General features: G+C 45.8%; 2 protein-coding genes across 3 annotated transcripts in view; one reads left to right on the top strand and one right to left on the bottom strand.

The window, feature by feature from the left end:
- The window catches only part of ERBIN (erbb2 interacting protein), a 216945-nt gene that overhangs the window by 53820 nt on the left and 135548 nt on the right, over nt 1-27577 (top strand). For both annotated transcript variants that reach the window (XM_066602805.1, XM_066602806.1), the window contains exon 3: nt 19780-19833. The gene's annotated coding sequence lies outside the window, so the exon portion shown is untranslated. The remainder of the gene's footprint in view (nt 1-19779; nt 19834-27577) is intronic.
- Nucleotides 18010-20320, bottom strand: LOC136628781 (uncharacterized). The gene is made up of 2 exons (XM_066604880.1): nt 20242-20320; nt 18010-19298 (listed from the first exon to the last, which is right to left on the bottom strand). The coding sequence occupies exons 1-2, from the start codon at nt 20318-20320 to the stop codon at nt 18010-18012; spliced, it is 1368 nt and encodes a 455-aa protein (XP_066460977.1).

The following is a 27577-nucleotide window of genomic DNA, read 5'->3' on the forward strand; positions in this document are numbered from 1 at the left end:
CAGGGGGTTGGACCAGATGACCCTGGAGGTCCCTTCCAATTTTGCAATTCTATGATGCTCTATCTTGGACAGCCAAAAACGGAGCACAGAACTCGCAGCTCAGAGGAGTGGCAGAGCAGAACAACTGCAGGTAATATCCCCACCCTTCTTTGGTCGGGGACAGAATGTTCTCCCAAAACTGGAGTTTCACTGTAGTTTGGACATTTTTTTTCTTAGAGGACAAGGGGTTCTCCAAGACTCAGGATATGTAATCAATAATGGATCAGCAAGATTCTGCCACACGGGATCCTCAGCAATCGGCTTATATCACGTCAGCTATCCTTATGGACCCACCCGGAGGTAGTCGGCTCTGACCATTGTGCAGTAGTCCATGTTGGTATTGCAGGCACAGCGCCATCGTCCATGTGAAAACATGCCCATCTGAATAGCCTAATTGGCTATAATGTGTGTGTGTGTGTGCTGGCCATGAAATACTCAAACTCCTATACCAATGGACCCTCAAAGAGGACCAGCCTGACATATCTATTCTATTACATTCTTGTCTTCTTTCTGAAATAACAATTCTGGAACATCTCTTCATATAACTGTGTTGGGATGTTGCTCTCTTATTCCTCCTGGAAATGTATCACTACATTGACAACTTGATGTTAAGCTGCTTTCACACACACAGTTGATCGCTCCAAATTCATCAGAAACTGACAGTTTTGAGCAATCATTTTGCATTAGGTACTAAGGGGCTAATCAGCCCATTAGTAGCTAACTAGCTTCATTTGCGTGTATTTAGAGAACAGCAGTGGTCTGTTCTCTAAATACATCGCTATTGTTCTTCAGCAGGACAGCAGGTGTCAAAGAATGTTATCAGCGCTGCCCGCGGAGAACTCAGTGTGCTGTCCCTCTTATCAGGTACAACGAATTTCGTGCTGACTTGAAGTCAGCGATGGACGAAAAGTGCACGATGGGCGCACATTTACACACGATTATCGCTCAAAAGATGGCTTTTGAGCAATAATCTATGTGTGTAAAAGGGCCTTTACTGTTTGGTGGAATGTCGTTATATACTCATACATTGTTTGATCCCTGCTTAGGCTGCACTCACATCTGGTTTCCAGCGGAATGTTCGTAGTGGGCATTCATTGCAGATCCGCCGTGGAATGTTTGCCTTCCAACCACCGCCATTTGGTGGAGGTTTCATTGCGAATTCCGCAGCAGAGATGGTGATAAAATAGACATGCGGCTGATGTGAATTTCGCTCCGCAAGTCAACTTCCACACAGGCTTTATGTGCATCATTTCCGCAGCTTGCGGACAACATTTTCAAAATCTCGTCCACTTTGCTGCTACTGTAAATGCAGCGGAATTTCCGTGCGGAGGGTCTACATGGAAATTCCGTGGCAATTCCATTCTGTGTGAACTCCCCCCTTACAGTATCAGACGTTTGTCAATATACCCAGAAGAAGCACGGAAGAACAGCGCAACGCAGAATTCTAAGAATGGATGCCGCAGATTCGTTGTTTCATGGGGAATGCAGGTATTTACTAAGGCAGACCTGCCAGGAGTGTGGTGACAGCTCCTCTCTGAAGCTGAGGAACACAACTATAAAGATGCATGTAGACTAAGGGATAACTAGCAGTATTTGAAGCCTGGGTTCATTGGGAGTTCACAGCTATTCTGTAAGAGAGAGAAAAGTCTCTGTGTGAATATTTGGCGCTCTGTGATCAAGTCGGCGCCTGACAGAGGTTTCCTCATATTCATGAGAAGAACAGCACACAATCCTGTTCGTAGGAATATGAAGAACGCTCTTGTGTGGTGGAGAGACTCATCTGTCTGCTGCATGGGGAATCTGGCTGATAGGAGACGGCTAATTGGCTGAAAGTAATAGTGGAGTCGTAATAGTATGGCATCTCGTCGTGGCTGGCATACATATGCATCACTACATTACTCCAGGAATTAGTGCACATCCCTACCAAATAGAACACTAGTACAGAATACATTCAGTCATTAAAACCCCTTGAATATATATGTTCGTTAGCAAACTATTATCAGGAAGGGTATCGTTTCTCCTTAAGGAGAGCACCTAGTAGGTGCGAGGAGACTTATAAGACCATTCATGCAAATGAGAAAATAACATATTAACCTACTGATTTGGGGTTTTAGCTCTCATTGGTGCGTAGTAGGTTGCTGACTTGGCTGGGGAGAGGCATCTTGGGTATATAAGTATAGTACATAATAGACAGGTGGTACATGGCAGATAATGTTTGCCCTTATTTCTTGGCTGTATTCGATATTAGTGAATGCAAATACATAGATAATCAATTTTTATTTTGTGATTTTTCAGTCTATGGGGTTAAATATTAAAGGGCCACTAGTGTTACCTTGATTAGTTATTCCCTTTGTCTGAAACTTCTGGTCTCCTTCACGTGGTCATGTGACGTCAATTCTGACCAGCTCAGATTTACTCGGGGTTATGTGTTCATTTTCTAGTCACTTTCTCAGTCTGTGTGATGCTGTTGAATGGAGCCTACCACAGAAACTGCCTAGAGGGGGACATAGACACTCCTGTCACAGTTACTGATGATGATTACACAGCTCGTCACAAAGGTATAACAGAGGAGATCACAGCTCATCCTCCTGACTGACTCCTTATGTGCTGCAGCTTATTTAGGTGAATATAGAAGCTAATGATAATTTAAACAATTCCCCCTGCATGAAATGCAGTGATGATGCAGAACGGGATTGAGTTAAAGTGAAAGTAAAAAAAAACAACCCTCAGCCTCAAGATACTGGAAGACATGGGGCTACGCTGCAGGGAAGTGGCTGGAATACACCGAGGAGACTTCCACAGTGTGACGGGCAATCAGGCGAGGGGGCAGGCATGGATAAATGTGTTTTTGCCAGAGTGGCCTTTTAATAATAAAGCTATATGTCTTATTTCAGTTTTGTAGTATAGTAATTATTATATGTGCTGGTTGTCAGGTAGTCAGTACTTGGCACTAAGCTAAATTGGCTTTATCACCTTGTATGCAACATCTGCTTTATTGCTTGAATGTATGTGTACAGCTAATGCCGCTTTTACACCGTCCTACAGTCGTCTAAACGACTACACGAGCGCCGACGTCACCGCTGTCACCGCTAAGGTCAAAAGCGCTTGTGCAGAGCATTTAGACAGAAAGGCTTTTCGCTCAGCACTTCACCTTCTACGTGAGCGGGGGGCGTTTACACAGAACGAGAAGCCGGTGATAGTTTTCATGCTGACTGAAAGTTAGCGATTAATGACAAGTGAACAATAGTGAGCGATTTTTTTTCTTTTTTTTTGGCAGTTACACTTCACGATTTTTGCTCAAATTCGTTCGTTTAAATGAATTTTGAGCGATAATCGTGCACTGTAAATGATGAGCTCCATTGATGCGCCTTTGAAACTTTTATTGGAAAATTGATTACCTTATCACGTTGTGTTTGTTAGTTATGTAAGTTTGCTTTCCTTCCTTCCCTCCTTTTCTTCACTTCCTTGAGTGTTTTTTTAAATTCTCTTTCTCTTGCTGTATTTCTTTTTTTTTTCGTGCTGTCTCTTTCCCTCGCCGGCGCTGTCTCTTTCCCTCGCCGGCGTTGTCTCTTTCCCTCGCCGGCGTTGTCTCTTTCCCTCGCCGGCGCTGTCTCTTTCCCTCGCCGGCGCTGTCTCTTTCCCTCGCCGGCGCTGTCTCTTTCCCTCGCCGGCGCTGTCTCTTTCCCTCGCCGGCGGCGTCTCTTTCCCTCGCCGGCGGCGTCTCTTTCCCTCGCCGGCGGCGTCTCTTTCCCTCGCCGGCGGCGTCTCTTTCCCTCGCCGGCGGCGTCTCTTTCCCTCGCCGGCGGCGTCTCTTTCCCTCGCCGGCGGCGTCTCTTTCCCTCGCCGGCGGCGTCTGTCTGTTTCTCTCGCTATCTTGCCTATTACATTTCGCAGTTTCTAAGCACTTGCCTATTACATTGGAATCTGAATCACTCATTTACAAACAGTTGTAGTAATAGAGCAGCTATAGGAAATGAAAGTCCCCTGTATTTTCCTGAAGGCGGAGTCCGTGTCACACAGGTCCTGCTTCTGGTTGCCTGTTCCCCTATATACCATCTACTGAATGTTCTCTTTTTGGAAGTAATATTTGGTAATTATTCCATTGACCTTAAAAACAGAGCTCTAAAGCTGAAAGAAGTGAGGCACTGTCTGCCATAATAACGGAGCACCAGTAACTGATTTTCAATGATTTGTTTAACTTGACAACAGGCCTGTTTTATATGAAAAGTAGGTAATTTTTCCAGATTTGTCTCCTGTCCTCGGTTTTAATTTAATTTCCAGTCTCTAAAATTAGAGAAGAGGATGCTGTGTTAAGCTCTATATAAACAAATTACGCCAAATTGCTCTCTCTGCTGTTAAATGCTAGTTTGCTGCAGTTGTACGATGACTTATTTACAGTATTACCAGGCCATTTATCCATCATTTAAAATTGTCATTGTTGCGTGAAACGTTGTTATAAATTTGTGTTTCTTTAAGTATGATTTATGATCCTTCCCCGTCACCTACATCCAGACGCACAGTTACATGCAGAATACATAGAACTAAAGTTTACCGGAGTTTTCAAAAAACTTTCAAAAGCAGTCCAAGTCTTCATTGGCTGCTGCTGTTTGCACCCAGTTTAAGCTCGATCAATACAGTTTTCCATGTAGGTTTTCCTATTTTTCTGCTGTCCTCCTATTTGCAATCCACTTACAGGTGGAGGTTGTGGATATCCTACGCCAACTATTTTGGAAGTACTGTACTGGCTGCAACTTCATCTCCTTCACTTTCCTTGCTAGCATAGCCCTGCTTCATTCAGTTGCAAGGCAGCATCTGAATAGGCGCTTCTCTCTTGCATGTAGTAACTAGCAATGTCCACATGTCCCTGTTACTAGAGAAGTCAAATACCCAATGACTGGCAGTGGATTGCAAAGCTGCTGGAAGGGAGATTCCTAATGGCGTACACTTCAATTCGTATTGAACTCTTTAATAAAACTGCGTATACTCTTCCCCTACTTATGAATACAGGGAGAACAAATTGTAAGATGTATTTCTATATCTGTGCAGAGGATTTGGAGCTCGGTATCAGAAAAAACGAATCTTCAACACCCGCCAATAATGATGCATTAAGAAATCATTTAACACAAAGTAGTCTCCAAGGGTCTAGTCACACGGGCAAGTTTAACGTCAAAGTTCCATTTAGGTTGGAAACTGACTGTACTCAGACGCATTAAAGTGAACGCAGTCACTCACACGCGCACATTTTTTTTCTTTTTTAATGGACCGTTGGTCTGCGATACAATATTGGAGCATGCCCAATTTGTTTTTTTTAACTCATATTTCTTTATTAAACTAGGCAATCAAGTGAGGGGGGCGGGCCTAAAAAAATGTGAGGGTTTTTTTTGTTTTGTTTTTCCCAAAGTGGCCCTTTCAAGGCTTTTTATTGTTTGATAATCCTAAGGCCGCCTGCACACGGCTGGATCGGATTCTGGCTGCAAGATCTCGCAGCGAAATCCGACCCTGTGCCGGCCAGTGACCCCCGCGTACCCTATGCACTGCGGATGGCCGGCTGGCACGCTGCACATGTGCAGTGCAGAGAATGACACGACGGTAATGATGTGGATCTGCGACGATTTCGAAATTGACATTTCGTCTGTCTGAGTCTCACACAAAAATAGAGCATGCTATGATTCTTCCTCCACGAGCGGAAATCGCAAGTGATTTCTGCTCGTGTGCGTGGAAGAATGATTTTACATTGCATGCTATGGACGGACATTGCTGCAGGATTTCGCGGCGGGCACCTGGCCACGAATTCCTCAGCAAAAATCTGTCTTTGTTCATTGGGCCTAAATGTTCTATTTTTTTTAATCTCATGTTCATGCTTTTAGATTCTGTACACTATTTAAATATTAATGAAGTAATCTGTAAACCATTGCACAATACTGGAAAGAAAGAAGTTACTAGTTTAGAGGGAAAATAACACCCTCTTTACCGGTGAAACAAAGTACAAACGCAACATTCTCGGAAAACAAATACCGTACCTTTAGGCTTATACTGCATTGCTGTCGCCCGCAATCCCACCCTCTTACCCCAAGCCTTGTGTCACATCTGCTTGCAATAGGCGATGGCCTCTTTATTCTGGAGGGCAATGGCACAATAAGTACTAATGAAAGCAGCCGGCACGTTGGAAGCTGATGTCATGTAAAATCCCCCCACAGAGTGAGGACAGTCTAGCAGAAACCACTTTGGCTGGTAATTATGTTGGAAAGTACAGAGCAAATAAGATAGAGCTAATGGAAAACGCAGGAAATACCAGAAGGACGCCGAGATAACTGTAATTTCTTAACCAATTTGTCTCTGAAGGTTGTTACTGCAATGCAGGCTTGGGTCGTGATTCATGGATGCAGCGGGTGTTATATAGGTTACAGCAACCCTCTGGTTCATAGTAAAAAATCCCGCTATACATGCAGAATGTACGCTTAAAGGGAACCTAGCCTGTCGCCTCTGAAGAGCACCAAAAAAAAAAGTCATGGTGACGGGGAGCTGGGGGATGTGTTTTTTTTAAAATACTCACCCATTCCCCTGATTCCAGATCTCTCTTCCCATTCCAGATCTCTCTTCCCATTCCAGGTCTCTCTCCCCATTCCAGGTCTCTCTCCCCATTCCAGGTCTCTCTCCCCATTCCAGGTCTCTCTCCCCATTCCAGGTCTCTCTCCCCATTCCAGGTCTCTCTCCCCATTCCAGGTCTCTCTCCCCATTCCAGGTCTCTCTCCCCATTCCAGGTCTCTCTCCCCATTCCAGGTCTCTCTCCCCATTCCAGGTCTCTCTCCCCATTCCAGGTCTCTCTCCCCATTCCAGGTCTCTCTCCCCATTCCAGGTCTCTCTCCCCATTCCAGGTCTCTCTCCCCATTCCAGGTCTCTCTCCCCATTCCAGGTCTCTCTCCCCATTCCAGGTCTCTCTCCCCATTCCAGGTCTCTCTCCCCATTCCAGGTCTCTCTCCCCATTCCAGGTCTCTCTCCCCATTCCAGGTCTCTCTCCCCATTCCAGGTCTCTCTCCCCATTCCAGGTCTCTCTCCCCATTCCAGGTCTCTCTCCCCATTCCAGGTCTCTCTCCCCATTCCAGGTCTCTCTCCCCATTCCAGGTCTCTCTCCCCATTCCAGGTCTCTCTCCCCATTCCAGGTCTCTCTCCCCATTCCAGGTCTCTCTCCCCATTCCAGGTCTCTCTCCCCATTCCAGGTCTCTCTCCCCATTCCAGGTCTCTCTCCCCATTCCAGGTCTCTCTCCCCATTCCAGGTCTCTCTCCCCATTCCAGATCTCTCTCCCCATTCCAGGTCTCTCTCCCGGTGAAGTTCACACTCAGTCTTAAAAACCTGTCTCTTTTCAAACTGCTTTACGCACTCCCCAATAGACTTCTGTGGGAAAGCATGCATATGCAACTTGGAAAATTTTGCTTGTTAAATCAAAATACATTCCTCGGCTCCCCGTCACCTCTCAGAACAGCAACATAACTTAGTTTATGGTGCTGTCCAGACAGGACTGGTTCCCTTTAACATACTTGAAAGTCCTATTTTTTTTAATGTTTCTGCCATGTTCCCAGTTTTATCATCATGTATGTAAACTGGCCTCCAGATTCTCAACCACCCTATCACAGTCTCTAGTCTTGTTGTAAAGACTGCTAAAGGAGGACCTAGAGAGACAGCTTGCTTCCTCCTTAGCTTATTAGCTTTCCCCTTTTTTCCCAGAAAGCTTTTTACTAGGCCTATAGGACTCCCTATGGCGGACTTCACAAGGAAAATCATTATCCCCTTACACCTTTGATAGTCTGAGATGCTTCCCCTTGTCAGATGGACCAGCACTGATGACGTCAGCATGGTGTCCATTTTCTATCTTGCCCCGTCAGGCTCCTTGCCTCCTAGAGCGGTGAGGAGTGTCTCAGACTACCAAAGGACTCAGTACATAGGGTAGTCTTAGAATCTGACTGCCATTTTATATAAATACGTGAAAAGGTGACTAAGGAATGGGTTGAACCGCATAGGCAACATTGACAACGAGGCACCATGTATGTAATCTATAAATTCTGCATTTATAGCAAATTTTTACAGTAAATCAGAAGGTCGTTTCAAGAAGAAAGCCTATGAGCCCTTTAGCTAGTAAGGAGAGACCGTGCCTGTATGAATTCTTATGCCACTTCAGTTCAGCGATCAGTTGGGGGTCTCGGCACAAGGACCCCGTTGATTGAAACTTACAACATGTCTCAATGACAAGTCAGTAGTTTTCTTAAATGACCGTTACACTTTATCCCTTTCCAATCCACTGTCTGACATCTAAAGACATTCTGATTGAAGGCTTTACAGCTCCGATGTCAGAAGACATCCGGCAGGGTATGCTTACTGTAGATTACTGACCGCACTGTTGTTGGGGGGCTTCTCCAGCATGTCCCATACTGTAGTACTGGCTCTAGCCAGCAGATGGCCCCATTGTATAATGGCAGAAAGAGAAAGCCCCCTGGGAAACCCTGAATCCAAAATTGGATTGCAAAGGGTTAAAGATATATGTATATTCAGTCTGCCCTATATTAAATATATTGCCCTTTCGTCTCGTAGAGTTTGTATGGCACTTAGTGATGTCTAATAGTATCTGTGGATTTGATAGTGTTCCAATATCGCCACATTAAAGGATTCACTATTTCTACTGAATACTATAAACCACTCACACGTGTTTGAAAGCAGCTCTGAAAATTACAACTATATGGAAGCTTGGAAAAAATTGCTTGTTAAATCAACATTGCTAGCATACTTACATACTTGGCAGTATTGCTGCAATGCTTAAAGCAGCCCTACGGCTTTGGAATACAATTCTGGCCCGGTACAGGAGGGGGATGGCAAATCTATTACCCGCAGTTATTTTCCTCTGTCACCTCTCCAATGTGCCGGTTCCAGGCTCAATTTCCAGCTGTCCAATATGGCTGCAGAAGTTTTCTGACTATATAATATACACTGCACTGCTTTCTGATTGGCCTGTGCGGATCATGTGAGCCACTCTACCAATGCACAACACCTGCTATCTGATTGGCCAATATAATACTCTTCATGCACTGTGCCTGATTAGGTAGTGTGAAGATTGCATGAAGATGACCAAAACCAGTGAGCCAGAACAGGGGAATCAGAGAGACAGTAGGGAAGAACTACAGGTACCGTAATATACTGTTCCTCTGGTCCTGGGAAAGAATTTTGTCCCAAAACCAGAGGTTGCTTTAAGCCATATGTCTGATCTTCTTTGATGGGTTACATTTTTGGGATTTTTAGAGATTCTAATCCCAATACCTCAAAGAGCATTTAAATTTACCCGTTTTGAGTAATAAATGATCCCATATGGTGTTTTATAATCAAAATAATGAGAAGACCATAATACTACTTATTCATGGCTCTTTGACATCAGTATCTAGAAGTGTTCCTCATAAAGGTTTTAATAGATTGCAGTAGAGTACACTGAATTGTAAAGTGATGTATCAGATCATTCATAAAGAAAACTCATGTACAAATTTACAATTGGTTGTAATACAAATTGAAAAACCGGATGCACTAATGTCTTCTGGGCTCTGTACTACCGCCCTTGGATCCCAACATGCCGCCATATTGTTTTCTCCATTTTACAGAGTAATTCCCCTATACAAGCAATACTGCTTAACAAAATGGCATACAATTAGAGGTTACTCCAAGATATCAACTCATTCTCTATCCACAAGACAGGAATGAAGTTTAGGGTCTGACTGCTGGGACCCCAACTGATCACAAGAACCAAGGTCCTGTGTCCCCCTCCCATATGAATGTTGTTGCTGTTGCACCATTGCAACTTTTCCTTTGACAGTCCCATTGAGATGAATGGAGTGGCAGCACATGTGCTCAACTACTGCCCCATGTGGACCACCACCAATCACGAGAACAGGGACTCTGTGTCCCAAATGTGAATGTAATGGTTCCGCTCCATTCATCTCTATGCCAAGTACAGACTCGGCAATCTTTGGCAGTCCCATAAAATAATTGAAGCAACAGCAATCAGACCTCATATTGTCTCATATCCTAGATAGGGTATATGTTGATATTTTGAGACAACCCCTCTAATCACGCAACCATTTTATTTCTGGTCCGATTTCCTACGACATCGAGGGAAAAAACACTGTATACCTTCGTGTGAATTCGGAGACTTGGCCCCCTACACGGCTCTAGTGCCTTATTACTGTTCAGAGCTCGTACGATGTAATACAACTGTGTTCACGATGTATAGAAGTTCATACTAGACCCTGCAATTTGTTTCCTCATGTTGGCGGGTATTATTATCATGGGGTATGATAACCGTGCTTATGAGGAACCAGTGTTTGCACCGTAGGGGGTACCTAGTCCTGCAAAGTGGCCTCCTATTTCTTGGCCACTATCCAGCTATGAGTCTCTTTGGAGAATGGTTATTAGTTGACACCAGTTATTGGCGGTGATGACTTTTCTCCAAACATCTGGATGTGGGGAAATGAATGACAATCTACTTAGATAAAATCAGTCTGCAGCCTGATTGTGTGTAGTTGCAATCCTGGCAACTATTTGACTATGGATGCCTGAATCCCAATTAGCAGCCATTATTCTGTGTGCACTAGTCAGAGACTTCATGGAAAGAGTGAATTGGACTGAGCTTTTGAGCTATTTCCAACTTTTTTGGATGTCACATATTGCTTAGGGTACTTTTACTACCGTAGTTGAAAAATTCTACTGCAGATTTGCTGTGGATCTTCTGCTGCAGGAAATGCCCAGTGTGTGAATATACCCTATGCCTGGCCTCGTTCACACGGGCTGTGAACTGTCAGATCCACATTGGGTAAATACAATGTAATCTGCGGCAGGATTCCAAGGCTGAGCCACTGAGCTCACAGATCTGCCATGGATGTACATGCGGATTTAGCCCCTGCCAATGGGGAAACTCTGCATGGGGCAGCCCGATGAAGTTTACACATTGACAACTGGCACTCATGTATTGTGGCACTGAGCTCTAAGGCTCTTTGTAATGAGGTGCCAGCCCCCAATGCGCCCGACGATGGCTCTGTCATGAGGCACCAGCCACAGACGCCTTCCTTATTGGGGCACTGACTGCTTACACCTTCATAAATATGCACAGGTGTTTCAGGTTCTACTCAGGACCTTCTATGGCCAGGGATGTACATAGAGATCAGGGGTCCAGGTTAAAGCTAGGAATTTGCCCCACCAAGAACTGTGTAGAACTGGTGTCCAACAATGTGTGTGTGTGTGTGTGTGTGTGTGTGTGTGTATAATATATATATATATATATATATATATATATATATATATATATATATATATATATATATTCTGTAAGGCAACCTTTTTGACACAATGTGCTTACCTCTAGTATAACTAAGTAATGCAGTTACCATATAGTTGGACACCAGTTCTACACAATCATAGTGATTATAGTGTTGTTACTTCCAATGATAGTGATTGCAGTGCCGTCACCTCCAGCAATCACAGGTGAGATTTCCTTTGATTGGTGATGCCCATTACAGTTTTTCTGGGCCCAGACCACCATGAAAACTTCTTGCAGCGACAACTCGTGTGGTTGTTGCCCAGCCAGAGGTGCTCACAGCTAGCAATTACTTTTTGCTGCCCATTAATATGGTTGGCAAAAAATAAATACCGGCACCGGCCTTTGGACTTCATTACCAGCTGGGCCGGTGGTTTACCAGCCAGGTGGCAACCCTAGCAGCATGTCAATTTACGCTATGGATTCAGTGTGTATGTCACCTCTTCAAATAAGAAAGCTAAATCCTTTTCAAAATGCCCGGGTATCATGTGGATTTGGCTGCTGATCCACGGCAACATCCGCAGCGTAACATATACTACATGTGCACATAGCCTAATTCCCCAATGTCACATCTGAAGATTCTCCAGGCTCTCTACACTGGCTTTGTATGACCCTGAATATCGCTACAGTAGGAGATGACCCTTTGGGGTTTATCACAGACCTATCTAGTTCTGGATTACAGGTTTAAAGGGTAATCACTTGCACCCTCACATTTGTACTTGTACATTTTATGCATAGTTCCATTCTTCTTTGTGCAGTAAAATCACAGTATGACATTTTTTATGTACCTTGTTGGTAATGATCTGCTATTACGCTTTGGCTACTCACTTTTTACAACCGCCATCCATAAATATTTAAGCATAGTAGTCAATGTTCGTTTGTCCTTGTGTATTTCCATCCAAGATAAGGAAAAGATGACTTGCAAACTAATCAAGTGCTTTGGTTGTCCACGCTATAAAAAATGGGGAAAAAAAAAATATTCAGCTGTCTGCAGGGGTGGCCCTGGAAAAACCCATGAAAGGGTTAATGTAAGTAAGATGACGGGTGTTGTAAAAAGGAGGGTGGAAGTGTACCCATTTTAGGGCAGGAGATGAGACAGAAATTGTAGACTTAAAGGGGTTGTCCCGAGGCAGCAAGTGGGTCTATACACTTCTGCATGGCCATAATAATGCACTTTGTAATGTACATTGTGCATTAATTATGAGCCATACAGAAGTTATAAAAAGTTTTATACTTACCTGCTCCGTTGCTGGCGTCCTCGTCTCCATGGTGCCGACTAATTTTCGCCCTCCAATGGCCAAATTAGCCGCGCTTGCGCAGTCCGGGTCTTCTCCTCTTCTCTATGGGGCTCCGTGTAGCTCCGTGTAGCTCCGCCCCGTCACGTGCCGATTCCAGCCAATCAGGAGGCTGGAATCGGCAATGGACCGCACAGAAGCCCTGCGGTCCATGAAGACAGAGGATCCTGGCGGCCATCTTCAGCAGGTGAGTATGAAGACGCCGGACCGCCGGGATTCAGGTAAGCGCTGTGCGGGTGGTTTTTTTAACCCCTGCATCGGGGTTGTCTCGCGCCGAACGGGGGGGGGGGTTTAAAAAAAAAAAAAACCCGTTTCGGCGCGGGACATCTCCTTTAAGGCCACTTGCACACGGGCGGATTTGGATTGTGGAATCCGGAGCAGGCGTCTGCCTCCAGATTCCGCAGCAAATGCCGCCCCCCTGCACACGAGCGGAAATCAATTGTGATTTTCCGCTCGTGGAGGAAAAATCACAGCATGCTCTATTTTTAAGCGGATTCCATGCGAACAGCTTCCATTGAAGTCAATGGAAGCTGTCCAACCTGCGGCCCTTCTGAAGTCATTATTGCAGTAAGCTTGCGGGATCCGCCTCATCAGCTAGCCTGTGCACCGGTCGTACTATCCACTGCACAGATTAAGAAGATTCCGGACAGGTATGTGGGGTCACCGGCCGGGCACAGGGTCAAATTCGGATCTGCCATGGGCATGAGGCCTTAAGGCCCTCTGTCCACGGCCGAGGCGATATTCTGCCACGGGGAAGGAGGTGGGAGAGCTGACAGGTCTCCGAGGTGAGCCTATCTGATAGATAGATAGGCTCACTGCGGAGAATTGCAGCAATGGCAGCATGCCACAGCATGTGGACGGTACAATAAAGTGTCTATTAGAGATGAGCAAGTGTACTCGAAAATTGCCATTTTCCAGTACATGCCCGCTCGTGCCAAAAGATTCGGGGGGCGGCGGGTGAGAGCTGGAAGGAACGGGGGGGGGGGGGGGGGGGGAGGAGGAATGTCTCTCCCTCCCTCTTCCCCATGCTCTCTCCTGCAACTCACCTCTCACCCCCGCCGGCCCCCGAATCTTTTCTAACAAGCAGGCATGTACTCGAAAATGGCAATACTCGCTCGAGTATTTTGCCTTAACGAGTACGCTCGCTCATCTCTAGTGTCTATGCTTTCTGAAGTAACAGCCTGGATATCATTGGGCTCTACTACTCTGTAATAGCACCGTACCCACTTTTTGGTTTAGAATGCAAGTCAATGAAGCAGCTGTTCCAATGCATGGCATACGTTTGCATATACTTTGCTCCCTAGTGAAGAAAAGAATACATTTGGATCCGTTAAATGTATTTTTTGATTAGCTAAAGGACCAGTAAAAACATAGCTGTTTGCGTCCCAATGTTGAGGTGTATAATTATGAGACCCCATGAGATGTGAGCGATCATGTATGTACTTGTCACTATAAGGGTGCCTTGACCTTGGACAGAGCACTTCTTCCAGTGGCCTCATGGCTGGGATCGCCTTGTGTGATGATAAGGTTTCATCATCAGTATAATAAAATGCAGTTGCAGTGTAGCGTAGCATGGCAGGCATGTTCTTTCCGCACACAAGTTGGATCGCTAATAGACACTACAGTAATAAGCCTCCCTTGATGATACATTAATTGAATATTTGTTTGGAATAAACGTAATGAATTAGTCTGCGGCTCTGCCTTGAATATGTTTAAAGATCATTTCCTCTGGAATAGTAGTTAGACTGAAATACAATAACCCTCTCTGTATAAATAGAACATTATAGACGGGTAGTAAATGCTATTTTCACAGTATCGGACCAAATTCAAGCCGCCGCTGGACCTTAGGGTCTTGTATCCTGCCATCCGATCTCCTTACCCTGCTCTTTCCAAGGTGAGAGAGGAAAGTGATAGCCCCTATGGGCACCGCAGCAGGATGCACGGAGTGGTTGGAACTTTGTTAGGGTAGGTTCACAATAGCCATTTGAGCTCTGTTTTGGCGTTCTGGCTCGCTGCTCTGTTTTTGAAGCCGGAGTTAAATGGATCAGTTTTTACCACCATTGCTTTCAATGTTTTTTTTTTTGTTTTTTTTAAATTGCAGATGTACCCGGTGCATGAGAGGGCAGCCCAAAAGGGGTCCCTATTATGGTGTATGTCAGTAGAAGGACCTTATACAAACTTGGGGGCTTCATAGCTTTGATATGTGCCTCTCACATGGACGGCTAAAGCTACTAGTGCGAGATCTCAGCTGCTGCTTGGACCCTTGGCAAGTTGGAGTTCCACCAACATTTTAGTCTTTCAGCTGAGTTAGGCATGAAGTCATACAAATGTAAAATTGTAATAAGGGAAGAATGCAGTTTAGAAAAGAGAGAAATATGTGCTGTTATATAGGAAGAAGATTCTGGTAAAAAGACCTATAAAGAGAGTTCTCTGTCAAATATGTAAGGGTTAGGGCCTTTACCCACTGGCGATACAACTACCCTGCGATGCCAGAGTAAATGAGTGAAAACACATGATAATGAAACCAATGATTTTCAATGATTTCATTCTTATTAGCAATGTTTTCACTCTAACCCGCATCGCAAAGAAGAATGTGCGATATCGCCCATTGTTTTCAATAGGGGCGGCAGCAGCAGCGCTGACCCCATTAAAATCAATAAGAGAGAATTGTAAAGCAGGCTAGGAATCTCCCGATAGAGGTGGTGGGGTGGGGGGACGGAGCTACAGGGGATCTCTTAAATATCTCCCCATATTTGCAGAGATAGGGGGCAGGGCTAGTGGATTTCCCTGAGAGTGGGGGTGGGGTGTGAGAGGGGGTATGGCTAGAGGGGTTATTATACTAATCTCTCTAGCCAATTGAGGGGGTGGGGCTAGCTCCGCCTCCCCTTTCTATCCCTTCATGGGGGATTGCTAGGCTGTTTCGCGATCTTCTATTGATTTCAATGGGGCCAGTGCTGCTGCTGCCGCCGACCCCATTGAAAACAATGGGTGACATCGCACCTTCTTTGCAATGCGAGGTTAGAGTGAAGACATTGCTAATGAAAATGAAACCATTGAAACTCATTGGTTTCATTATCATGGGTTTTCACTCATGTATCGCAGGGAAGTCTATCGGCAGTTGGTAAGAGCCCTTAGAGAGATTAAGTCATCTTTACATGGAAGAACTATTGGCAGAAAAGCAACTTCCAATGGTAGTAGTTCAGTGTAAGCATACTAACGGGGTGACAAGCGATGAGTTAGTAGTCGTTTTGTTTTACCTTACCAAAAAAATAGTCACTGGTTGTCATGTGTAAACTCGCAGTCATTCGCATTTTGAACGACTTTCAAACAAATTAGCATGGAGATCCTCTCTATAAACGATATCTTAACGAATAACTAATGAACAATCATCGCTCGGTGTAGAAGCAGACGAACGACTTTTCCATTTGTAAACTTCAACAACTTTTCTGAGCTCCTATCTGCACGATAATTGCTCTGTGTGAAGGTCCCTTTAACCCCAACTGATCTGGTTGTCATTTTGATACTATGGGGGGGATCCGGCTTCATTACTAAAATTCCAAATGGTTGAGGAGCCGGATTCCTACCAAGCTAGGCAGGAGACTTGAGAAATCCAGAAGAGCTTTGGAAGCTGTAATGGTGACCCTATTAATTGCCACATCAGCTTTAGATTTCTCCATTCAAATCAAGTAGCAGCGTGTCGTGCAATGTTCAAGCAGCCGTAGCCCTCTGAGGCCAGAAGCAGAGAAACGTTAAGTGGCACTAGTATTGTATGTGGGGTTTAACTTCTCTCACAGTTTTCTGTCTGGCTCATAGTACTTATCCTTGTGCCAAGCTGTTGGCAGAAATATTTCTAGAACTCGTTCTGATTCTTCTAAAATATATTTCTTTTACTTGCCGCTTTCGAGGGAAAATTTCACCAAAAAGCTGATAGGAGTCAGGCAGAGCTTTGAAAAAAGGAGCAAGAATAGATAAAATATGGATCTTTTTCAAAACCCTCTACCTACATGATGTCAAACTGATGAGCTTCCACCAAATGGGTAAACCATCACAGCAGACAGAAGGCAAGAAAAGGCAATGCAGGGTAATGCAAAAAGAATGGTGGAATAGCTAGGCCCCCTGCACATGGCAGGGCCGGATGCCGCATGCTCGGATGCTGGTTGGCAAAGCTCCATTGAAATCAATAGAGGTCTTTAACATGGCGTTTAATACGTCGTGCTAAATGCTTTAAAAGGTGGGCTGTGGGATAGCGGCCTAACAGCTTCTCTAGCACTGTTATTTTATGGGGACTGAGCTGAGATGGAGAAGCCAGGGTCCTATTTTAAGGTAACCTATCAATGGGTTCATGTTATTGGAACCATACAGTGCCCCCAAGAATGCGGTGTCCTAAAATCCGGTGCCGTTTCAGAATTAAATATACTTGAAAATCAGAATGGAGCTCCAAGCCAAAGAGGCAGGCTACACCAGTCTCTACCTGCCGGCTTCTCCCTGCCCACCGCATATTGATTTACACCACTCCTTTCCCTATTTGAGCGTAGGGAGAAAGCTCACACTCTACATGCTGCAGGCGGGGATCAGCTGGTGCGACCCAACTTTTTGAGTCAGAACTCAGTCCCCAAAAAGACCCCATATCCTCATATAGCCATGTCAGTGAGTTATGTCTTTTGCAATGTGATTATGAAAATCACTTAGGCCCCCTGTCCACGGGCGTGATTTCGCCGGCGAATCATGCCGTCTGAAGCTTTCCATGGCGTTGCTATGGAAAGTGCCGGCCCCCTGTCCACGAGCAGAGAATCCTTGGAATTCTCTGCTCGCGGCCGGCAATTCGTAGCATGCTGCGAATTGCTGTGATTCTCCATGGTCAGCCTATCTGTCAGATAGGCTAACAGCAGAGATCCGTCTGCCGGCTCCTGCTTCCGGGTGGTGGCTCCCATGGCGGATCTCCACCACGGGATACCGCAACGCCTGTGGACAGGGGGCCTTAGTCATTAAAGGCACAAAAATATGCTGGTCTCTAAGGGGTTAAAGTGTGCTAATTCCGAAACACCGCAGTGTTTTTTTTAGTTTAACACGTACATGGAAGGCATAGTCCATACCTGTCCTGAGTTCATGCTAATAGCGGTTCAGACAGCATGAACCCAGTGTAAGGTTTCCTTTAATAAGTTTGGTACTCCAGAAATCTGGTATACAGAAGTTGCAATTTTGCCATAAGTGCCTAAATTGCATGTTTTTGAAATTTTACGCTGAGCCCCAACACTTTTTTAAAGTAGTAGGCAGGGCATATCATATTAATATAATTTACACTAGAAAATTATAGCTGTTACCTATGTCAGTTAGTGAAGGTTAGTTCTGTCGGTTAGTGGAGGTTGAGTTCTGTCGGTTAGTGGAGGTTGAGTTCTGTCGGTTAGTGGAGGTTGAGTTCTGTCGGTTAGTGGAGGTTGAGCTCTGTCGGTTAGTGGAGGTTGAGCTCTGTCGGTTAGTGGAGGTTGAGCTCTGTCGGTTAGTGGAGGTTGAGCTCTGTCGGTTAGTGGAGGTTGAGCTCTGTCGGTTAGTGGAGGTTGAGCTCTGTCGGTTAGTGGAGGTTGAGCTCTGTCGGTTAGTGGAGGTTGAGCTCTGTCGGTTAGTGGAGGTTGAGCTCTGTCGGTTAGTGGAGGTTGAGCTCTGTCGGTTAGTGGAGGTTGAGCTCTGTCGGTTAGTGGAGGTTGAGCTCTGTCGGTTAGTGGAGGTTGAGCTCTGTCGGTTAGTGGAGGGTGAGCTCTGTCGGTTAGTGGAGGTTGAGCTCTGTCGGTTAGTGGAGGGTGAGCTCTGTCGGTTAGTGGAGGGTGAGTTCTGTCGGTTAGTGGAGGGTGAGTTCTGTCGGTTAGTGGAGGGTGAGTTCTGTCGGTTAGTGGAGGTTGAGTTCTGTCGGTTAGTGGAGGTTGAGTTCTGTCGGTTAGTGGAGGTTGAGCTCTGTCGGTTAGTGGAGGTTGAGCTCTGTCGGTTAGTGGAGGTTGAGCTCTGTCGGTTAGTGGAGGTTGAGCTCTGTCGGTTAGTGGAGGTTGAGCTCTGTCGGTTAGTGGAGGTTGAGCTCTGTCGGTTAGTGGAGGTTGAGCTCTGTCGGTTAGTGGAGGTTGAGCTCTGTCGGTTAGTGGAGGTTGAGCTCTGTCGGTTAGTGGAGGTTGAGCTCTGTCGGTTAGTGGAGGTTGAGCTCTGTCGGTTAGTGGAGGTTGAGCTCTGTCGGTTAGTGGAGGGTGAGCTCTGTCGGTTAGTGGAGGGTGAGTTCTGTCGGTTAGTGGAGGGTGAGTTCTGTCGGTTAGTGGAGGGTGAGTTCTGTCGGTTAGTGGAGGGTGAGTTCTGTCGGTTAGTGGAGGTTGAGTTCTGTCGGTTAGTGGAGGTTGAGTTCTGTCGGTTAGTGGAGGTTGAGTTCTGTCGGTTAGTGGAGGTTGAGTTCTGTCGGTTAGTGGAGGTTGAGTTCTGTCGGTTAGTGGAGGTTGAGCTCTGTCGGTTAGTGGAGGTTGAGCTCTGTCGGTTAGTGGAGGTTGAGTTCTGTCGGTTAGTGGAGGTTGAGTTCTGTCGGTTAGTGGAGGTTGAGTTCTGTCGGTTAGTGGAGGTTGAGTTCTGTCGGTTAGTGGAGGTTTCAGTGCTACCAGATGCGACAAATCTATTAAGAGGCTTGTGCCTATTGCCACACTTAAATAATTTACTTAGCCCGGCATTTCCTACACCAGTCTAAGTAAATCTGCCCCATAGAAATATTTTCTTTACTATTTACACAAATGGTTAAACGCAGGTGACTTATCACTAGCCGGTCGCATCATTCTGCCAAGATGCTCGCTGTGCTGTAAACTTTTATTCTTGCTCTGATCCACCAATATAAAAGAAAGGTTTGGCTTGGGAGAAGTTTTAAGTGTTTGTTTGCATGTCTTCCTTCTTCCTCCCCCCCCCCCCCCCCCCCCCACCGTCCCTTGCTAGTATATGAAAAGCCGATAGAACTGCGCTCTCAACTCTTTAAGACGGAAGTTGAAAGGCTTCTCAGATCAGTGTTTTTCCTCCTTCCGTAGCATTGTGAAGCTGATGGCAGATGCTCGCAGTAACGTCACAACTGTCTTTTCTTGTCTCCACAGAATGTTGGCTTTGCAAGCTCAGGGAGGAAACAGCAGGGAGCAAAAAACAGAGAGGTACGTGTGTCATTAACTGATTCTGCGTGCGCTTCTTGGCACTCTATTCTGTTTTGCACCATTATCTGAAGTGTTTTTGTTTGAGTGACTTCTACAACATGGAAGCTTTAACTGTTCAATATGTTCCATCAGGGAGGAGAGCCAAACCTCTCCCTGTGCTGCAAAGTCTCTGGTGTTGTGTGCGAGGATGATCCAATGTCTGTTTCTGAGTTTTTGCTAGACTTGTCTCACATTTATCCATTTGGAAATTTCCTAATTCACACTTTTTTTAAAATTTTTCTAAAATACTTTTATCACAATCCCCAGTGTTAAGAGAGACTCTGTCAACTACTTTGACCAGTATTAGCTAAGCTTATGGGCTCAAAGTAGCTGATACACTGAGTCCCAGGGTGTAAGTTGAATACTTACCTTCACCCCCGCTCCCCCGGTTTCTGCTTTCAACTCCTGTGCTGCAATACATTCCACAGACTATGTAGGCGCGCACCATGTAGCTCCCGGGAAGCATTCAGCCGTGGGTTTGATAGCCAACACTAATGGAACACAGAAGGGAAAGTATAAAACTTTTACATTCCTGGACTCAGCATTTCAGCTACTTTGAGCACATAAACTTGGCTTCTAAGGCTTAAAGTAGTTGATCGATTCCCTTTAAAATAGATGGTGTCCAATAACAACGACTGTAGGAAATTCGGGTTTACTGCAGTTGTCCTGTTAAACCATCAGCAGAATATACGCTGCCGTATACTGTGGGCAGTATTTCTTCTGTGCAGCAGTAAACACAGGAAGTTGCAAAACACACAATGCCTGCTGGCGCGCTTTGTGGAACTAGTGCTAACATTTACAGACATGTCAACCTGAAAGAGCCCTTCACATGGTGTTACTTGAGCAGCAAGCTGTGGCAAAAAAGGAGTGTCTTTTCCAAGGGGTATGACTTATATAAAAAGACCCTTTACATTAATATCAAACCCAAGATCAGGCTGCTGAATTAAGACCCCAGCCTCACTAAATACATTTATATTCCCTAAATATATTTAGACCAATTATACTATCAGACCCAAGAGTAGACCCTACCTACATTGACGTTTTGGTACCGCTTCCTCCTGCAGGTTGGCAGCCAGGAAGGTAAGTTTCCTGGTACCCGGTAACACTGGTAGGGTATGGTTGTGCTAGTGTGTAATGAAGGCCCCCAGCCGTTAAAGAGGACCTGTCATGGGATAAAATCAGCAGGGCTGGGCTGCATGGTTCTGCAGCCATGGTCCCACTGACTCTATAACTGGTTTTCATAAGAGCTGTGATGTGAGACTTTGGATGTATCTATGCTGAGGACGTGGTGAGGGTGAAATCGCTAAAAGAGTCTTTCTTGAGTTCAACAGTATTATATGTTAGTGGTTGGTAATCCAGGGATTATTTTGACTGTCAGAATTGGAGTCGGTAAGAAGTTTTTTCCCCCTAAATTAAGGAAAATTCGCTTCTACCCCATGAGGTTTTTTTTTTTTTTTTTGCCCCCTTCTGGATCAACAAAGCAGGATAATAGGCTGAACTGGATGGACATTTGTGTTTTTGTCCAGTCTTACATACTATGTTACTGTGTTTTCTTTAATACTCTCCTGCCTTCCCCCGGACAGGCTCTTCTTGGGTCCAGCCCTCCAGGGCTGTCAATGTGTCAAGTAGGCGGCCCCCACCACTCAGTTTGAATTGATGAGGCCGAACTTGATTTTAAGAGTCCAACATCACCAATTGAGAGTGAGTGTTGGGCACCACTTACTTCATATATTCACAGGTCTGGTACTATCAATGTGTTAGTATTATTGTACCTTGACTCCACTAGAAGCTAGTGGTTTGACAGGGCTTGGATGGAAGAACGACCTGTCAAGCCCCTAGCTCCCGATTGGCTGCATTGCTGAAGGTCCTTGAAGGTGCAAGCAGCCTCTGTAATGACTTTTGCCTGCCCTGTAGGGTTAGGGTTACTTTTCCTGTTAGGCTTACATTATTAGCTGTGCATGCTAATAATGTAAGCCTAACAGGAAACCCTGCAGGGCAGGCCAAAGATCAATACAAATACTGCTGTGACAGGGGAGCACTGATGCAGCCAGAGCTCGGCTACTCTCCTTCACTGAAGCGTCCCTGCGCTGTGCTCCCTCCTTAGCCCCTACCTGTGTATATACAACCAGCAACACCCGCAGGGCTTTATGAGCCTGTCTGCCGATCATCTTCCTCCACACCGGGGAGAATGACCGTGGAACCAGTAAGGTGAGCGCTGGTAGGAGACGACAGCCGGCGGGAGCGGGGCCAGTGAAGGGGAGACGAGGAGAGTGCCAGCGGGGAGCGGAGGTGGGAGAGGACAGTCGCTGGGACTGTAAAGGGGAGACAGGGAGAGTGACAGCGGGGAGCGGAGGTGGGAGAGGACAGCCGCGGGGAGCGGAGGTGGGAGAGGACAGCCGCCGGGAGCGGGGACAGCAAGGGGGAGATGGGAGCCTGGTGTCTGCTAGTGCTGCACTTGTCACCACTGCTGCTGAGTCCCGGCCGAAGGATCTTCCCCGACGTCCAGCCTCAGAACATTGGCTGGCGGCTGGCTCCCCTTCTTCACAGGTCCTGGCAGTCAGTCACTGACAATCAGCAACAGGGGGTGTCACCTCCCTGTCAATCTCGTCTCCACCCCTACTTCCTGGTGGCGACAAGATACAATAATACTCAATGTGTCCAGTGAGCGGTCCCCACTGCCCAGACTCAATGGGCGAAGTCGGACTTGCTTAACAGTGTGCTCTCGCCCATTGCAAATAAGTGGCGGGAACCACTCACTTGACACATTAACAGTGCTGGGGACTGGAACTAACCCCAGCCCATCTTGGCAAAGGAAGGGGAGTGTGAGAAAAGAATGAGGATAGTCAGCAGGGCAGTAGCTGCAGAGCATCTGATTTAACCCATGACTGGTCCTCTTTAGCACAATGGCTAAACAAGTACACCTACAAGTGTGGGGAAACAATAAACTTTAAATGGCAACACAATTCAGAGTTCTTCTTTGAAATTGGAGGCATACTGAGGTATAGTATAGGGCTCATGCACCCCTAGGGCAGCCTTATTACAAGTATGAGGGGTGAAACCTTACACCCTCTGCCATAACTGATGCTAAATGCTGTATGCTCACAGGGGAAGAAAACTAATAGAAAGTTGAAATTAGGAATAAGCCATATCACAGTGAACTGTGGGAAATGTTTATGATCAGCACTGGGACGCGTCATGATTACAGCTTTAGAAACACCAACTTCAGCATTTTCTCTCTCTTCTGCAACATGTGCGTCACAGATGATGAATGAGCCATTGATTGACCCCTCCTTGACTGAATTTCAGGACAACCAAAATTAATACAGTAACTAGTACACGAGCAAGCATAATGTCTGGTATAGCAGCCCATGCACGTGTATAGAGACGGCCGGCTGGAGATTGCCTCATCCTGCAGTATGTGCTCACTGCTACTGGCATCTGTGTTCTGTTAGGTGATCACTGCTTCTTAGTAATAACCACTAAGCTATCAGGATTTACTATTCTTAAGGAATCTGCCCTTTAGTTCTTTCTTGGCCAACAAACAGAATTTGAGATTCTTGGGTATGCATTTATCGGATTATCCAGCGAGAAAAAAGTTTTTGAACGCCACTCATAGTGGTCGCAAATATATAATTAAAAAAATGGTTGTTCACCTTACCAGATCCCACAGTGCCCGCTCCTGTGCCACACTGCTGAAGGGGTAATGATGCCCCAACACAGAGAAATGTGACCACTTCTGCTAATTATTTCCTGAGGTGAGCCGGTTATTGACTGCAGCATGGAGTAGAGGGGGCACAAGTGTAGCAGGGGATCAGGTGAGGAGAGTGAGGGTACTTTTACATGGGGCGTCTGTCTGGCGTTTAGGTACCCGACAGTGGTCCCATCCATTTCCACAGGAGCCATAATCCTTCACTGAATGGATGTGGAGCGAGACGGAGAACTCTTTTGGTCGCCCATCTCCATTCAGAATAAACAGGCAGTCGTTCCTAGATGAAGGACTGCCTGTTTACACAGACCGACAGTCGCTCGGTTTTTAGGTGACTGCGCTATTTGTTTCGCTTGGAAATTGGATAGAAATAAATGGAAGTATTTCTGTTTATAAAAAAAACCCACTGAAATCAATGGGGAAAATAACAGAAACGTTTAATTACATTTTTATGTCTATTTCTTTGTTCCTCAAATGGAACAGAGAAATGGAAATGATTAACGGAGGCTTACAGCAGCGAGTATAAGCCCTTAGGAGCACAGACCCTGCACGGCCGTAGTAAACGTCAACTGGACACTTAACGCATCATGAGTCTAATTAACATCTGCTACATCTGTACATAGGCACTCAAATCCCTGTGGCTTTATATGGCACTATATTATTGACATATACTACCCCAAGCGCAATGCATCTAGGGTAGAATATCGCTGTTGTATCTGATGAAGCATGCTACTACATGCTATACATTTTTTTTTTTGGGGGGGGGTCCCATATAACTCGAAAGTTGTAAAGAGCCGTAGTACTTCTTTGTCCATAAGACGTACGGTGTATAAAATGCTAAATGAGGAATATTCTCCAAATGTGCAACCGTGACACCTAGAATATATTAGTTATCTTGTTCTACAAGATTTTTGCACTTCAGTAAGATATTGGTGATTTTGCTGCAGATGACCTGTTTGCAGCAAATAACGAGTCACAATTAGTTGCAACTTGCTCAAAATATCATTACAGATCATTAACAAAACGTAATATCTACAGTCTCTGACATGACCGGCTTCTAACCATTTTTTTTATATTGAATGTATTTCACATATTTTTTTAAGCATAGAACAGAGGCTAGCCTAATAGGATGTAAGAACCATCACCCATATTGACTTAAGTCGGGAGGGGCATTGTCTCTCCTTGAGGAGGGCACCTAGAAGGTGAGTGATGAGACTAATAAGGCCATACATGCTCCTCTGGGTAATATGCACAAGGAAGTTGAAACAATCCTCTGCAGCGCTGCCTTTACATGTTGAGTTATACACTGGAGACAATCCAACCAGTAGCGCATTGGATTGCCTTTGGCCTTAAGAACTGCAGAAGATTTTGTAGCATAAGGCCGCCTGCAGACGGGCGGAAATTCCGCGGCGGGATTTCCCGCGTAATTTCCGCCCTTGGAAGCTGCCAGAGGATTGCGTTAGCAAACGCAATCCTAGGCCGACGGCTGTGGTTTCTCCGCACGAAATCTCACGTGGCAAACAAACCGCAGCATGTTCTACTTCTCTGCGGGGCTTGCAGAGCCCCGCACAGAAACATCAGTACCCGGCCGCCGGCTCCGGTCTGTGCATGCCCTGGCTGCCCGGCAAGCCGGCACATCAATCAGCCGGAGCCACGGGCACGGGTGAGTACAGTACGCGCTGCTCTCTGCAGGATCCGACCCGCTTATTTGCAGGCGGCCTAAATTACACTAGATGTTGTTGAAATCTTACTGAAGGAATATTGGCCCATGTGGACAGGAGAGCTTCTTATTGCTGTAAATTAGTTAGAGGTACTGATATGTTCTGAGCAGCTGACAGGAAGGGCTCATCAATTCATGCTGCTGGTACCAAATTCTATCCTCCCATCAGCACGGTGCAACAGAAATCTGTATTCATCTAAGGCCTCCTGCACACGGGTGGAAATTCCGCGACGAGATTTCCTGCAGAATTTTCGCTCCTGCCTGACGCGCTGGCTCTGCACTGCACATGTGCCAGCTGGGCAGCAGCTGACACATAGCAGAGCGGAGAAGACACTGGAGGAGGTGAGCCGCGGTGGTCACTGCAGGGGCACGGCTCGCATCCCGCTGCAAGAATTCTCGCAGCTGGATCCGACCCGGACGTCTGCAGGAGGCCTTAGAAGGTAATAGCATTTCAGCTGGTTGTCTGCTATTGTAGCCCATCCTTGCTAAGAAACGACAAGTTGTGTTTTCGTACATATTAGCTGGAGCCCTAGCATTATATTCGGCTACAGTTTGCAACCGTGCATCGCCTCTTCATCAGAAGAATTCTTTACTTCCGCCTTTGATCCCTTTCGTGGATGAGGTTTTTTTTTTTCTCCCCCTTTCACGGGATGTTTTTCTCAAGCACACCATTCTCGGTGGAGTCTTGCCACTGTCGCACAAGAAAACCCAACAAGGTTGGTAGTTTTTGAAGTCCTTTCCCCGGCTAGTCTAGCACCGATGACCAGGCCTCAGTAGAAGGCACTCAGATTGCTCAGTTTTTCTATTCTATGTGGATTCACACCAAAATGATCCACTTGATTGTATGCTGCACTTTGGGGTCACAGGGAAGTTTGAATCGTGACCGGGCCGGTGCCTCTAATAAAGTGTCCATCTAGTATAGGTGTCGGTAACACTGCCCTCAAACAGCACATTTTTGGTGAGATGACCCCTTACGTGTTTGCAAGCTTTGATAATCTCTTTGTGTCGAGGAGGGACGTGATATATTAGCAAACACCTTCTGCACATTTGGTTATCTGTGGAAGAAGGATAGAGGTCTGTCGGCTCTCTGCGGCTCCCATCACCCCTGGCTCATTACACTGCAGTGAATCATTCCAGTAGCTCGGATACAGATGCTTTTTCTGTGTTTCTCACTGATCCTTACCAGTACTCTTGACCTTGTACTGAAGAGCCTATTCCTCGTTTATCGGAGTGCGCAATTCAAGTAGCTTGAATAATATATAGAGGATATTTCCCTTGGCATTTTTCTAGACTCCGGTCTGTCTATTCTTCCCTTATTTAAATGCGAACGAGCATGCCTTAAGAAGCGATTATGTAATTGAAATGACCTGTATCCGTAATAAGGATATATTCTAATCTAGACCAATACAAAAAACATCAAAAGCTAATTTGAATAGATGAAGCATAAAATTATACATGGTACACAAAGAGAAGCTACCTAGACTCTGGGAAACAGAGGGTGGGTATTCACAGTACACGCTTAGAATAGGTCCGCTGTTATTAGTGCCGTACCAGAGGGGTTAATATTGGTCCATATTCTGTTTCTGCATCATGTAATATGTTTATCTGTTATTTCTAAAATCACAGTTAAAGAGACTGTCACTAAGGAAGAGCGAGTATACTCGCTAAAGCACTACTTGCTCGAGTAATGTGCATTAGACGAGTATCTCCCTGCTCGTCCCTGAAGATTCGGGGACCACTGCGGCTGACAGGTGAGTCGCGGTGGGGAGCAGGGGAGAGCGGGCGAGAGAGAGGGAGAGAGAGATCTTCCCTCCGTTCCTCCCTGCTCTCCCCCGCAGCTCCCCGCTCCGCAGCGGTCCCCGAATCTTTAGGGACGAGCAGAGAGATACTCGTCTAAGGCACATTACTCGGACGAGTAGTGCTTTAGCGAGTATACTCGCTCATCCTTAACTGTCACCATGTTTTTTTTTTACAGTTCTGACTGAGAGCAGCATAAAATAGTGCCTGTCATGGTGGTTGCAGTGATAGGGCTGCTGTGTGTATCTGTGCAGTAGTTTGGGAGAAACTTGCATTTAATATAGTTGCAGCTGAATACAGAACTAGTCCTGCATATTTATGAGCTCCAGGCTAGCCACATCCACCCCACCCACCAGCCAATGATTGGCTGCTCTCACTATGCACAGTGATAGGGCTAATGCCCACGAACGGATTTTTACCGCAATTCCCGCGGCAAGATTCCGCTGCTATTAGGTTCTATTGAACCTGATAGCTCAATTCTC

This window comes from Eleutherodactylus coqui, chromosome 5 (genome assembly GCF_035609145.1).
Source record: "Eleutherodactylus coqui strain aEleCoq1 chromosome 5, aEleCoq1.hap1, whole genome shotgun sequence".
Taxonomy (NCBI): Eukaryota; Metazoa; Chordata; class Amphibia; order Anura; family Eleutherodactylidae; genus Eleutherodactylus; species Eleutherodactylus coqui.